The 12451-nt window shown below is 60.0% G+C and overlaps 4 protein-coding genes and 1 non-coding gene across 5 annotated transcripts; 2 read left to right on the top strand and 3 right to left on the bottom strand.

Annotated features, from left to right (window-relative positions):
• Positions 1-899: 899 nt before the first annotated feature.
• On the top strand, positions 900-4406 carry VTJ83DRAFT_23 (uncharacterized protein; the record flags this gene model as incomplete). Its single annotated transcript, XM_071008554.1, has 5 exons — positions 900-1195; positions 1265-1391; positions 1496-1590; positions 1651-3571; positions 3639-4406. 5 exons carry the CDS (start codon positions 900-902, stop codon positions 4404-4406), a joined length of 3207 nt encoding a protein of 1068 aa, XP_070869376.1.
• Positions 4407-4912: 506 nt separating this feature from the next.
• Positions 4913-5012, bottom strand: VTJ83DRAFT_t1. Its single transcript has one exon. It is a non-coding gene; the product is annotated as a tRNA-Ile (tRNA).
• A 905-nt stretch (positions 5013-5917) lies between these two features.
• VTJ83DRAFT_22 (uncharacterized protein) lies at positions 5918-6402 on the bottom strand (the record flags this gene model as incomplete). Its single annotated transcript, XM_071008443.1, has 2 exons — positions 5918-6234; positions 6315-6402. 2 exons carry the CDS (start codon positions 6400-6402, stop codon positions 5918-5920), a joined length of 405 nt encoding a protein of 134 aa, XP_070869375.1.
• A 2543-nt stretch (positions 6403-8945) lies between these two features.
• Positions 8946-9950, top strand: VTJ83DRAFT_21 (uncharacterized protein; the record flags this gene model as incomplete). Its single annotated transcript, XM_071008332.1, has 1 exon — positions 8946-9950. The coding sequence occupies one exon, from the start codon at positions 8946-8948 to the stop codon at positions 9948-9950; it is 1005 nt and encodes a 334-aa protein (XP_070869374.1).
• A 448-nt stretch (positions 9951-10398) lies between these two features.
• VTJ83DRAFT_20 (uncharacterized protein) lies at positions 10399-11899 on the bottom strand (the record flags this gene model as incomplete). The annotated part of the gene is made up of 3 exons (XM_071008221.1): positions 10399-10469; positions 10541-11744; positions 11813-11899. 3 exons carry the CDS (start codon positions 11897-11899, stop codon positions 10399-10401), a joined length of 1362 nt encoding a protein of 453 aa, XP_070869373.1.
• Between the last annotated feature and the right edge of the window lie 552 nt (positions 11900-12451).

The raw sequence follows: 12451 nt of genomic DNA, 5'->3' as shown, positions 1-12451 counted from the left end.
CGGAAGCGTTGGGATGCCAATGCATCGCCTTGTTCGAAAAGTGACACATGCCATGCCGCAGGGAAATCACCTCGTGGTGTCGGGTATGTCCAAGTGACGGGAACGATGGACAAAGGGGCAATCGGTGGAATGAACCCATCGGGTCGGGGTGTTCTCTTCGTTTCCATGGATCTCCTTGCATGGCTACTTAGAGGCGAAGGTCTGCAAGAGAGGAGCCAAGCTTGTGGTCCAACCTACATGACATCCACAAACCACCTGGCACACCTCAACCTGACTGTCACAAGACCAGGTGACCACTTCCTTACTGGCGTTTGCTGACGACATTGCGGCAACTGCGTTTGCTGTGCTGCGCTTTGCATGGTCCATGCGTCAGGCGGTCGGGGAGTCTGGCGGTGCGGTGGCAGCTGCCAAGGGCCCAGAGCGAGCGGCGCGGCCACTCACAAGCCCCCAGGCCCAGGGTGGGGACAAGAGTGGGGATGCAAACAAGGGGTCCTGAATGGCTAACACCCCTGCAGCACCCAGGGTGGCGCTTTCTTGGCAGATCCCATGGATCTTGGACCTTCCTGGAGCCCGTCTCGTCACCGCTCCGATGCAAGCCAGCGCTAGCAAGTCGGGAACCGTCCGCCAAGGTTGCGTTCCCGTTCCGGGCAGTCGATGTGGCGGACGGAGGCGTTGTTGATGACGGCGGTGCACACGCCAAACGCCCAAGGTCTTGGGACCAGGGGTCGAAGTTGGATTGGCTTCTCTTTTTGAACCCCGGGAGGTCCGGATTTCATGGGTTTATTTCTCCCTTTCCTTTTCCCTTCCTCCTCCTCCCGTTTCTGGCTCCCTTTCACCTCCTACCTTAGTTATCCAACGCGGCACTCGCTGGGATACAATCGGCGACGCTACTTTCTTGAATGGGGACAGAGAACGACCTTGACGTCGAGGCGCAGACGGAGCCTCCTATATGTGGCTACAAGAGTTCCGTGACCTCCACGCCGTCTCCGACCCCCGCCTCCGGGACTGTCACCAGCACCGCTGCGAATACCATCGTCGCCGCTGATGGGAATGCTACCGACACCACCGACGCTGATGCCACCATCGGCCACGGCTCCATCATCAGCACTCTCGACACGGCTCGCGGCTTGACTCCCGAGCGTGCCCACACGCTCTCCGTTCTCGATGTCTGTGCCCTGCTTGACACCGATGCCGAGTAAGTCTTGTCCACCCCCGATCATGATGTAATTATTTGGGACATGGCGCTCACCTGCCGTCATCACAGGAATGGACTCAGCGCTTCCGAGGCCGCACGTCGGCTCCAGCTCCATGGCCCCAACAAGGTGGCCGGAGCCAAGGGGCTTTCGATGTGGACCATTCTCTTGAGGCAGGTCTCAAATAGCTTGACACTTGTAAGTGCCTGACAGGTCGGCAGCACGCTTGCTTGCTCGACTGCTCCCTGTGGCTTGGCTTGGCGACGATGCAAGAGAAGCCCGCGCTCACGCTGCAATGCTAGGTCCTCGTCATTACCATGGTGTTGTCCTTCGCAATCAAGGACCACATCGAAGGCGGCGTTATCGCTGCCGTCATTCTGCTCAACATCGTGGTCGGGTACGTTCCAAATCAGCGTGCAATACCCTGCTCCGAGTTGGCCGTCCTAACAGTTCGCAGGTTCTTCCAAGACTATCGCGCGGAACAGACCATCCAGGCTCTGTATGCCCTCTCGGCACCCACGTGCAAGGTGATCCGCGCCGGCCAGATTGAAACGATCAAGGCCGAAGGTCTGGTCCCTGGCGATCTTGTAAAGCTGGGCGTTGGCGACATTGTGCCGGCTGATCTGCGCCTGGTTCACAGCATTAACCTGTCTACCGATGAGGCTCTGCTCACGGGCGAGTCGGTGCCAGTCAGCAAGCACGCCGAGGTGCTGCTCAAGACCCAGGATGTGCCCCTTGGCGACCGCATCAACATGGTGTACTCTGCCAGCACCGTCTCCCGCGGTCGCGCCACCGGCATTGTCGTGGCCACCGCCATGGCCACCGAGGTTGGGAAAATCGCCGAGCTCCTGAGAAGGAGCCGCGAGAAGCCCGCCGACGCCAACGCTACCGGAATCAGGAGGCTTTGGATCCGCACCCGCAACAGTGTCCGCGTTCTGCTTGGCCTCGACGGCACCCCGATGCAAGTCTCGCTCAGCAAGTTCGCTCTGCTGCTTTTCGCCCTGGCCATCCTGCTGGCAGTGATTGTCTTCTCCGTCAGCCTCTGGAAGGTGACGAGCGAGGTGCTGATTTACGGCATTTGCGTTGCCGTCGCTGTCATCCCGGAGTCGCTCATCGCCGTCCTCACCATCGCCACTGCCATCGGCACCCGCGCCATGGCCAAGGGAAACGTTGTCATCCGCAAGCTTGCCGCTCTTGAGGCGGTCGGCGGCGTCACCAACATCTGCTCCGACAAGACGGGTACCCTCACCCAGGGCAGAATGGTTGCCAAGCGCGTTTGGCTGCTGGACGGCACCGACGTCTCAATCTGCGACAGCACCAACCCCTTCGACCCCACCAGCGGAAACGTGTGCGTGGGCGACCAAGTTTTCTCACCGGATTCCCCGGACGCCGAGAAGCATACCGCCCGGCTCAGGGACGCGCTGGAAACGGCGGCTCTATGCAACAACGCCCTCGTCAACAAGACCGATGGTTCTTACTCTGCTGTCGGAGAGCCCACCGAGATCGCTCTCCAGGTGCTGGCCACGCGCTTCGGCATGGGGAAGCCCGAGCTGATGCAGTCGCGCGGCCACCAGCTGCTGGCCGAGTTCCCCTTTGATTCGTCTTGCAAGCGCATGACTGTGGTTTTTAACAGCCCGGATGGCGCCTTTGCCTACACCAAGGGTGCGCTCGAGGCTTTGCTCCCCCTCATGACCCTGTCCGACGACCAGAGGGCGCTCATCGTGGCCCAAGCCGAGTCCATGGCCGCCGACGGTTTGCGCGTTCTTTGCCTGGCAAAGAAACCGGTGGACGCTGCTGGTTTCACTGTCGAGAAGATTCAAGCGGATGGAGGCCCAGACCAGCAGCGTAGTCTGGTTGAGCGCAACCTCGCATTCCTCGGCCTCACTGGCATCTACGATCCACCCAGGCCCGAGACCGCCCCGGCCGTCAAGAAATGCCAGGAGGCCGGTATCACAGTGCACATGGCGACTGGCGATCACGTCAAGACCGCTACGGCCATCGCTTACGAGATTGGAATTCTCAACCGTGCCGTGCCATGCCGCGACACGGACGTCATGGTGGCCAGCGCCTTCGACGCGCTCAGCGACGCCGAGATCGATGCTATGGAGCACCTGCCTCTTGTTCTCGCCCGTTGTAGCCCGACGACCAAGGTTCGCATGGTGGAGGCCATGCACCGCAGGAAGGCCTTCTGCGTTATGACGGGCGACGGCGTCAACGACTCTCCCGCCCTGAAGAAGTCGGATGTGGGCATCGCCATGGGTCTCAACGGCAGCGATGTCGCCAAGGAGGCCGCCGACATGGTGCTCACCGACGATAACTTCGCTTCCATCGTCACGGCGATTGAGGAGGGCAGGCGCCTGTTTGACAACATCCAAAAGGTACTTTTCCATTTCCCTCTTAGTTCAGAGATTTGGTTGCTGATGGTTGCTCGCCACCCCTCTCTAGTTCCTCCTCCACCTCCTCGTGTCCAACATTGCGCAGGTCTTCCTGCTCCTGATCGGCCTGGCCTTTAAGGACCCGAATGGCGTTTCGGTCTTCCCCCTATCGCCGCTCGAAATTCTCTGGGCCAACCTCGTGACGTCCTCCTTTCTGGCGCTCGGCCTTGGCATCGAAAGCGCCCAACCCGACATTATGCAGCGTCCTCCGCACGATCTCTCGGTCGGCGTCTTCACTCGTGAGCTCATCGTCGACAAGTTCGTCTACGGCGCCGCCATGGGAGGCCTCTGCCTCGCCGCTTTCAGCACCGTCGCCTACGGTCCGCTGTCGGGTAGCGGTCTTGGTCTCGGCTGCAACGAGGACTACTCTCCCGGCTGCGGCGTCGCCTTCCGCGCCCGCGGCACCACGTTCGCCACCCTGACCTTCTTGCTGCTTGTCACCGCCTGGGAGGCCAAGCACTTCACGCGCTCCCTTTTCAACATGCACCCGGAGAAGTACCCCGGCGGCGTAAGGTCGGCGTGTCGCACCGTATGGCAGAACCGCTTCCTCTTTGGTGCTGTCACTGCGGGTTTTGTCATCGCTTTTCCCGTTATTTACATTCCATTTATCAACCGCATAGTCTTCAAGCATGAGGCTATCACGTGGGAATGGGGCATCGTGGCGGCGGCTGTTGTTATCTATACGGCCATTGTCGAGACGTGGAAAGCGATCAAGCGGCGGTTTGGGCTGGGTGCGCCAATCAGGAAGGTTTCGGCTGTTGGGGAAGGCCAGGTGTGAGCAGCGGCTGGGGGTTTACTTGGAGTGTGGAGGTTGGTTGAGCTTGTGTAGGGGGACTGAGGATTAAGATGATTTGGATGAGCACACCGGCGGAGTAAAAGGGGGTTGCGTTGTGAGCTTATGATGAAGGATGAGGAAAGACGGTACAGAAACAACTGGGAACGTCTGCGGGGATTGATGGCCAAGACTGGTCGGAGTTGGTTCTCTTCTCACGCTTCTTTGTTGGAACGAACAAGAACTAGGTAGTTTATCAAACATTTGGACGGTGGCGCTTTCGAGGCGTCCATTTATTGTTAGACGCTTTTGATGACTTATTTGACCGTCACTTCCATGGAGTCTTTTGAACGATCACCTCATTTCTTCGACTTGGAGGTTTTGTTCTAATTCAACCTGTCGGAAATGCCCTCCGACATCTACTAATACGAACATACCAAAGCAAAAGAGAAAGACGGGGGAGAAAATACAAAACCAGCAAAAGGAAAGGGAAAGGGTTGGTTACCCTCGAATGCCCAATAACAGGATTGAACTGTTGACCTTCGCATGTCACTCAATATAGCCGATTGGCTGATATTAGTACGACGCTCTAACCAGCTGAGCTAATCGGGCTTTTTGGTTTCTTGTGGGTTCTGCAGGTCCGGAGGGAGATTTACGACACGGGCAATGCGCTCGGTTGGTCTCCACCGTTGACGAGGGGCCGATGATGGTTCGAAACTCCGGGGAACGGCCATGGAGACAAGGTTTGTTGCGGGGTGAACCTTCATGTCTGCCAATCCCCCGGATTGCATAAAGCTTTTGCGCTTGAACCGTCGATGCATATGAGATAATAAGGAAGAACCTTGAGGTTGTCGGGATCCATGGATGCTGGAGCGCCGCTCGTTTGGTGGGGTTCAAGCAGGGCTCATGACCTGTGCCTCCCGAGTCATGTCGACTGGCAGGTTGTCTCTTGACAGTGTCGATCTTTGAGGTTGATTATTGCCGCATCAAGAATGGATCAATAACAATGATGAAGCAAAGACATTGTATTTTGGTATCCTATCTGTCTGTGTGTGTGTGTGTATGTGTGTGCAGTCCAGCCCAACCATTTTGTTTTCCGGACCCCAAGGTCACCAAACCCCAGATATGCGCCATCAAGTCCTGTCCTCCGAGCCCGAGTACCTACCTGTACACTACGCATACATGTGCTCTGAGCCTCCGTGACATGATAAGCCCAAGCCGTTTTCCTCGGCGGGCGTACGACAAAAGAAAGGAGCCCTTCCGCTCATTTTTGAGGGGGACGGATATGGACAGCTTGTGACCCAACTCCTGTGCGCCTGCACGCCGTTGATGTTTTACACACGGCTGGCAAAGTCACGAGCGTGCCGTGTTGGCGTCGCGAGCTGTCTGGATATACCGCGCAGTTGCTACGCTGCGCGGGGGGATGTTTGAGGACGTGGCGATGCCCATTAGGTGGTATGATGGGCTCGCCATGCGATCGTCATCGTGTCGTTCATGGGAAGGGGGAATTTGACAATTCAAGCGTAGAGGGCGGCGCCGCCCGTCTCGATGGCCTCGATTTCAGCGGCCGTCAGGGGCTGGCGGTGGAAGCGCGGAGGCAGGTCGTTGCGGTCGAAAAAGACGCCCTGGGGCGGGGAGACAGGGCCGAGCTCAGAGCCGGCCGTGCCGCCAATGCCGCCCGAAGTGGCCTTGATGGTCTTGCGGAGGGGACCAAACTGCTGGGCGTGGTCGCGGTAGGCGCTGAAGGTAGGGTGGGCAGAAGCGCTGGCCCAGGACGCCGGAAGGGCGCCGGTGGGCGAAGCGGGGTGCGGCTTAGGAGTCGGGTCAACCGAGGCTGCCGAGCAGGAAGACTGGTTAGACGTGCACTCTCCCCCTCCCCCACTCGTGAGGCTCAATGGAACAGGCTTCGCATACCAGGAAACGTGCGCTTGCCGAGGAAACGAATCGAAGGGGTGCGCTCGGCGTGCACAGCAGCCTGGCGAAGAACACGAGTGGCGAACATGATGGATGATGGTAGTGGCGGCGGCGGCAGCGGCAGCGGTGGTGGTGGTGGTGATGCCTTTGAAGCTGGGAGGAGGATGGGGAGTTGTTGGATCAAGGCGCGATTGGGTGGGCCTGAGATTTCTGTTTTTGATGCACACACACACACGGTCGTCTGCGGGCCTTTTTTCTCTTGTCTTCTCCTCGCGACGATCACTGTCCCAGGGGTATTGCAAACGCAGTAACGAAATTGATGGCGACTGGTTAAGGCGGCTTTGGCAGGACAGGTCGACGGAGGAGAATGGACGACGGCGAGCAGGTTGGGATTGCTGCGGGCAAGAAGAAAGAGAAAAAAGATCGAGGTCGACCCGAGGGTGCTGGTGGCCTTTTTGGGGGCTTTCACAAGCTTCCTGGGCTCCCGCCGTACCTCCGAGTCTCCTGCAACACGCCAGACCCGGTAGAGGCACCCACGGCAGTTCAGCCAATCAGCGCCATGGGCGCCCCCTCTTGACCCCCCCCCCCAAAGGCCGGAGTCGCAGACGACCAGAACCCGGGCACGCCATTTTGCGCGCTTCGGAGTGAACACCTCCCCATTCTGGCCACTTTGCGCCGTCCCACCCGACATTCTCCGTAACCCCCCGATGGCGGTTACGTTAATTACGTATTGTTTCTTCCCGCTGACGAAAGGCCCGGGTGGCGAGAGGGAACCATTCTCCAGCAAAACAGACGACCAACTTTCCAGGTTGACAGCGACACGTGCATCCACGCACAAGTCCCCCCTTGCCTCGGGCCTTGTCACACCGTATGCACCTACTATACTCTAGGTGGTCGAAGGGCACACAATGATAACGACGTTAGGGCCGATCTTTGCCCTGCCATGTCCGATTTCCGAGTCCTCCACGTTTCCCTCCCGCCCGCGGGCCGGTGGCAACCCAAGGCCATGCAGCCCCCAGACATCGGACCGGGGTTTGGATCGGACGTTGGACCTTCCCCCACCCTTATCTCCCATCGCGTCTTCTTGTCACGGAAATGACTGCGTCCCCCCACCATGCATCAGCCGATTTCCATCTTGGGTTTGTAACAACGTTCGAGCTAGGCTTGAGGGATGCTTGAAACGAACCCTGAAGTCGCCATGCAGAAGAAATGGTGCAATTGGAAGTTTTCGGAGCCTCTCTCTTCGCTTCATCATGAGCGGTTCATGCCCTGTGGCTGCCGCCGATGGTCTCCTCTCGGGGTCTCTGTACATTGAACCTCCGCCTTGCAGTAACGCTCTCGGGCCCTGCCAGCCCATGACTTCAACGGTTCCTTCTCCCTGCCCTGCAGTATGGAGTTGGGCACGAAGCATGGCCTGCGAAACATGTCATTTGTCCCCACAGTGACATCGGACGCCCTGACAGTCGACCCCAAGAACCGCCAGGGTGGAGAGCACGCGACACAACTCCAACCTCGGCCGAGGGACATGGGAACTTGGGGTCGTCGCAGCATGCAGCGGCCCTCCTCGGGACTCGGCAGTCTTGGGGACTGGACTTGGAATCGACACAGCTTGGGTATCGGCCCAGCTTGGCAGTTCCTCGTCGACATGTGTCCGTACGGGTGCATTGGGATCGGCAAAACAACTTCTGGCCCATGTGAATGAGCCTCACCATCATAGGTGCCCGTTCTCAGAAGCCGGATGCCGCCAGGCTACCCTCAGAATTGCGAAGCGTGGCGCAATTCTGGGATTAGATTGCCAATTCAGCAAGCGCGTGCAAGTTGATGGATTTCCAAACAGTCCACAGGATGACGACGCGGCCAGCGAAAGTTGGGAGGGAAATAGCTTCGGCCATAGGACCCTTTAAGTCCGAAGACGATCGAAGACCTCTGAGGACGCTGCTCGCGCAATTGCGCCTGCTCGGAACACCAGACGTCTTGGGCGCATGGACGTGGGATCAGCGGGCTGGCGAAGGAAGACAGCGCATTGTTTGGCTGATTCGCTCTATATCTGGATGAGCAGATACTCGGACTAGAGAGTGTGTTCTTACGCTCCTCCGGAGTCGCTCGCTACGAGAAGAAAGGGTCTTTTTTTTTTTTTTGGGGGGGGGGGGGGGGGGGGGGGTTTGGGTAGCTTCCGGTGTAAGCACATTCCCCGAGGAAGAAGAGAGAAGGGACGTCGATAAATGAGAAAACGAGGGTGAAGCAAAATGATGGTAGCCTCAGCCGACGTGCAACTGACAAAGATGAATGCGGCCTGAGCGTCCTCTGCGTAGTTCTTCAAGGACATCTCCCAGCGGACACCCTACTCGGGTTTCTCAGGCTCTCTGGCTTCTTCACTTACTATACTAAAGGAGGGCGTTCGTGAAAGCGACGGGCGGTCCATTGGTTCTCCTCGCCAGGCGGCAAAGAAACGTGAACGGACCCACCTGTCGGGCCGTCAGCCGTCCGCCAAGCCTGCATCCATCATCGCCGAGTTATCACCACCAGAAGAATTTCTGAGCCGATAAGCGGGAACATGTCATACATCCACACGACCCGAATCGTAGCCACCACACGGCGGCCAGCAGAAACGCCACCTGCTATGCGCGTATAATGCATAACGACCTCATCGACACGGTGCTAGTGGTTAGTGACAAGAAAACAGCTGCGCCGGGACGCGGGAGCGAGACCAAGACTGCCATCTCGACAGGCCCGAGCAACAACAACGCCACCACCACCACCAACATGCAAGACCGCAGGCCCGACAACGCCTCCGAAGGCGAGCAAAAGTGTCCCGTCGACCACAAGACGCGTGAGCTCTGGCTCGAGCAAGCCCGGCAACAGCGCGCCGCCCAACCTGCAGCAGAATCCCCCACGACACCCTCCCTGCCGAGCATTCCGCAACCCTCGACCTCCGCGCCGCCGTCGCCACCATCCGCCTCTTCCCCCTCGTCGTCGTCGTCGTCGTCGTCCTCCTGGTCATCCTGGATCCGCTGGCCCTTTTCCTCGCAAGCGCAACCCCCGCCGCCGGCAGCCCCCCCGGTCCGCCCCCTCCTCGACGAGACCCGCGTCATCTCCTCCATCCCCCGCTCCTCGGCCCCCGGCCCCTCCGCCTGCCCGGCCAACGACGAGCAAGAAACGGGCGCCTCGTCCACGGGGCACTGGGTCTACCCCTCGGAGCGCCAATTCTTCGAGGCCATGCGCCGAAAGGGCCACACCTCCGCGGCGGCGGCGGACATGAAAACCGTCGTGCCCATCCACAACGCCGTCAACGAGCGCGCGTGGGCCGAGATTCTCGAGTGGGAACGGCCGTACTCGGGCGACAAGGGGGGCTGCCCCGGCGGGCCGAGGCTGCACAGCTTCGCCGGGCTGGGCGCGCAGAAGCTGAGCCCGCGGGCCCGGATGAACACGCTGCTGGGGTACTCGGCGCCGTTTGACCGGCATGACTGGGTGGTGGACCGGTGTGGGACGAGGGTCGAATACGTGATTGACTTTTACGCCGGGCGGAACGATGGCGCCGGGAGGGGAAAGCTCAACTTTTACTTGGATGTAAGGCCGAAGCTCAACAGCTGGGAGGGCGTCAAGATGAGGGCGCTGAGGGTTCTCGGCTTGTCATAGGCGGGGCGGCGCCGATGATGGGCTGGTATACGCTGCATGCGAGTGTGAGTACTGTACTACTATATTATATCGCGGAGCTACATGTACCCATCCTGGTGTGGGTCACTCCGCTCGGTCGGTTGATGGGTATGTAACAAGAGGGCTGCAAGATACCTGGGATAGGACTCGATGGGAACAGTGCAGAGCAAGACGTAAAAAAGGGTATAGACTAGGGGCGCAAAAACGAAGCAGAAGAAAGTCTCATCAAAGCACGAAACCGGGTCCGGGTGCTTGTGTGTGTGCGTGTGTGTGTGGTATCTTATTAAGAATGTAATTATACGCTCCCAATATGTATCCCGTGCGATGTACCGTTCGACCGCCCGAAAAACCCAACACCTGCCCCGTATCCAGAAACCCAATGCCAGCGTCTAATGTCTCGTCCTGTGCGACCGATCTTCACGACTTTGGCTTAGTCGTGTTTCGGCTCGTAAACGCCGCCGCCGGGGCGCAGGGGGTCCTTTTCTGACGACCCGTGCAGTACTGAACGGAGAACTCGAGGTTAGCCACGCCCTGGGCGGTAGCAATCCCAAGGGATGAGAGGTACGACTCACATTTCTTCCCGTCCCCGACCCGCACCCGGACAGGTAACCTCGTCTCCACCGCGTTGATGTCCAAGTCCCAACCCGCGGCCGTCAGCGCCGCAAACAGCGTCGCCTTCTGCTCATCCGACACATAGCCCAGCGGCATCTCGTTCTCGTAGTGGCTCTGCAGCCCGTCCTTGAGCGCCGAGTCGAAGTGGTAGGCGTGGTTGACGGCATCGAACCAGGCAGCCAACGGGCCGCGGCTCTCGTGGCATCCTTCCTTCATGGCGATGCGCATGTAAAAGTAGCCCTTTCGATGCCAGATGCCCATAAAGTAGGCCGACGTCTCAAAGTCGTAGCGGTGGTACCCCCTGGGGCTCCACGCGCGCAGGTCGCCGTAGGTGGAGAAGTCGCAGAACCCGCGGTAGTCGCCCGACTTGCTCTCGAGGTCGCCGCGGGAGCGGCGGAGGATGCTCTCGCGGTGGGCAACGTCGGCCGGGGTCAGCACGGCGCCGCGGTCGAGCCAGGCGCGGAACACCATGGTGGCGCGCTGGCGGTTGAGCGAGCGCATGCGCACCGAGCGCACGGCGCGGTAGTTCATGGCGAGGTGCACGCCGGCGAGGACCACCATGAGCGCCCACACGAGCTGCTTGTCCTCGACCAGGCGCACCACGAGCGACCCGGCGAGCATGCCGAGGAGGCTGACGATGGTTTCCTGCGAGGCCTCCTTGGCGTTGAGCTCGGCCAGGTTGCCCGTCAGCGCGAAGTGCGCCGACAGGCTGGCCTTGCTGGCGTTGGCGGCGACGCCGCAGAGGGAGCGCAGCACGCCGGCCGAGACGATGACGCCGAGCTTGGGCAGGTAGGGAAGGGCGGGGGTGAGCAGGTCGAGGAACTGGGCGCTGTCGTTGAAGATGTCGGCGAGGAAGCGGTAGAACTTGCACTCGGGCTCGATGGCGCGGCCCATGCGGTGCGCGAAGAGGATGGTGGCGATGCGCGAGATGGTGTCGCCCGTGATCTTGAGGATGAGGGCGCCCGTGGGAGAGGACGACGAGTCGCCGACGCCGAGCCCCTCGAGTACGGCGCGGTTGGCCAGGAGCGATGTGATGGACGAGGCAAAGGCCTGCAGGGAGTCGTAGGTCTGGTAGGCGAGATAATCCTCGGTCACCGAGTGCGGGAAGCCGGCGGGCAGGAAGGCGTAGAGGACAGCTTTTGGCAGAGGAACCTCGGTTTTCTCCTGCGCACACAGCTTCATCAGCGTCTGCCCACGACGCGGCGGTCACGGAGCCTGGCAGAGCGACTAACAGCCGTGAGAGTCTCCCGCTCGCCGCTCTCGGTGTAGGTGCAGAGCACCTCGCCCGCAGCGTCGATATCGTAAAACGTCCGGCTCATGATGGCGCCCGTCGATGCTCGCTTGGCTGGCTGATCGGGGGGGATGGCGGCCGGCTGGCCCACACTCCAGCGACGGGGCCGGCGGCAGAGGAACGGGCCCGATGGCGGGCTGCGATGGATACGGTTGGGACCGATGCCGATGCAACGCTGCGGGAAAGGTGAGAAGGTGTCTTGGAGGAGGTGAACTTGATGTGATGTGTTTGTCGCAAGGATGGGGAACAGGCCGCGATGGGAATTAACTATAGCGTCAGTTTTCCTCCATGCCACCTAACGTTAGCGGTTCTGGGCGCGTCAGCCGTCCCCCAGATGGAACCCTGCCCTGTCGGTTAGGGCCTCTGTGCGGGGGGGAGACGGGGGAGGGAGGATGTCCCTGACAGTGCCAGCTGTGACGTAACGCCAGGTGGAACCCCCTGCGCCAAATTGTCCCGTGTGTACATACTGTACGGGGAGCGAACCAAAGACTGTGTGCTAGGTCGGGTACCAGGACCTGCGACTTTTCCATCACGACGTTGCGCTTGCTCAGTCCCTACCACCCGACACCGCACCAGCGCT

This window comes from Remersonia thermophila, chromosome 1 (assembly GCF_042764415.1).
Source record: "Remersonia thermophila strain ATCC 22073 chromosome 1, whole genome shotgun sequence".
Classification (NCBI taxonomy): domain Eukaryota; kingdom Fungi; phylum Ascomycota; class Sordariomycetes; order Sordariales; family Chaetomiaceae; genus Remersonia; species Remersonia thermophila.
Note: the sequence above shows the minus strand (reverse complement) of the source record. Positions and strands in the feature narration are given on the sequence as shown.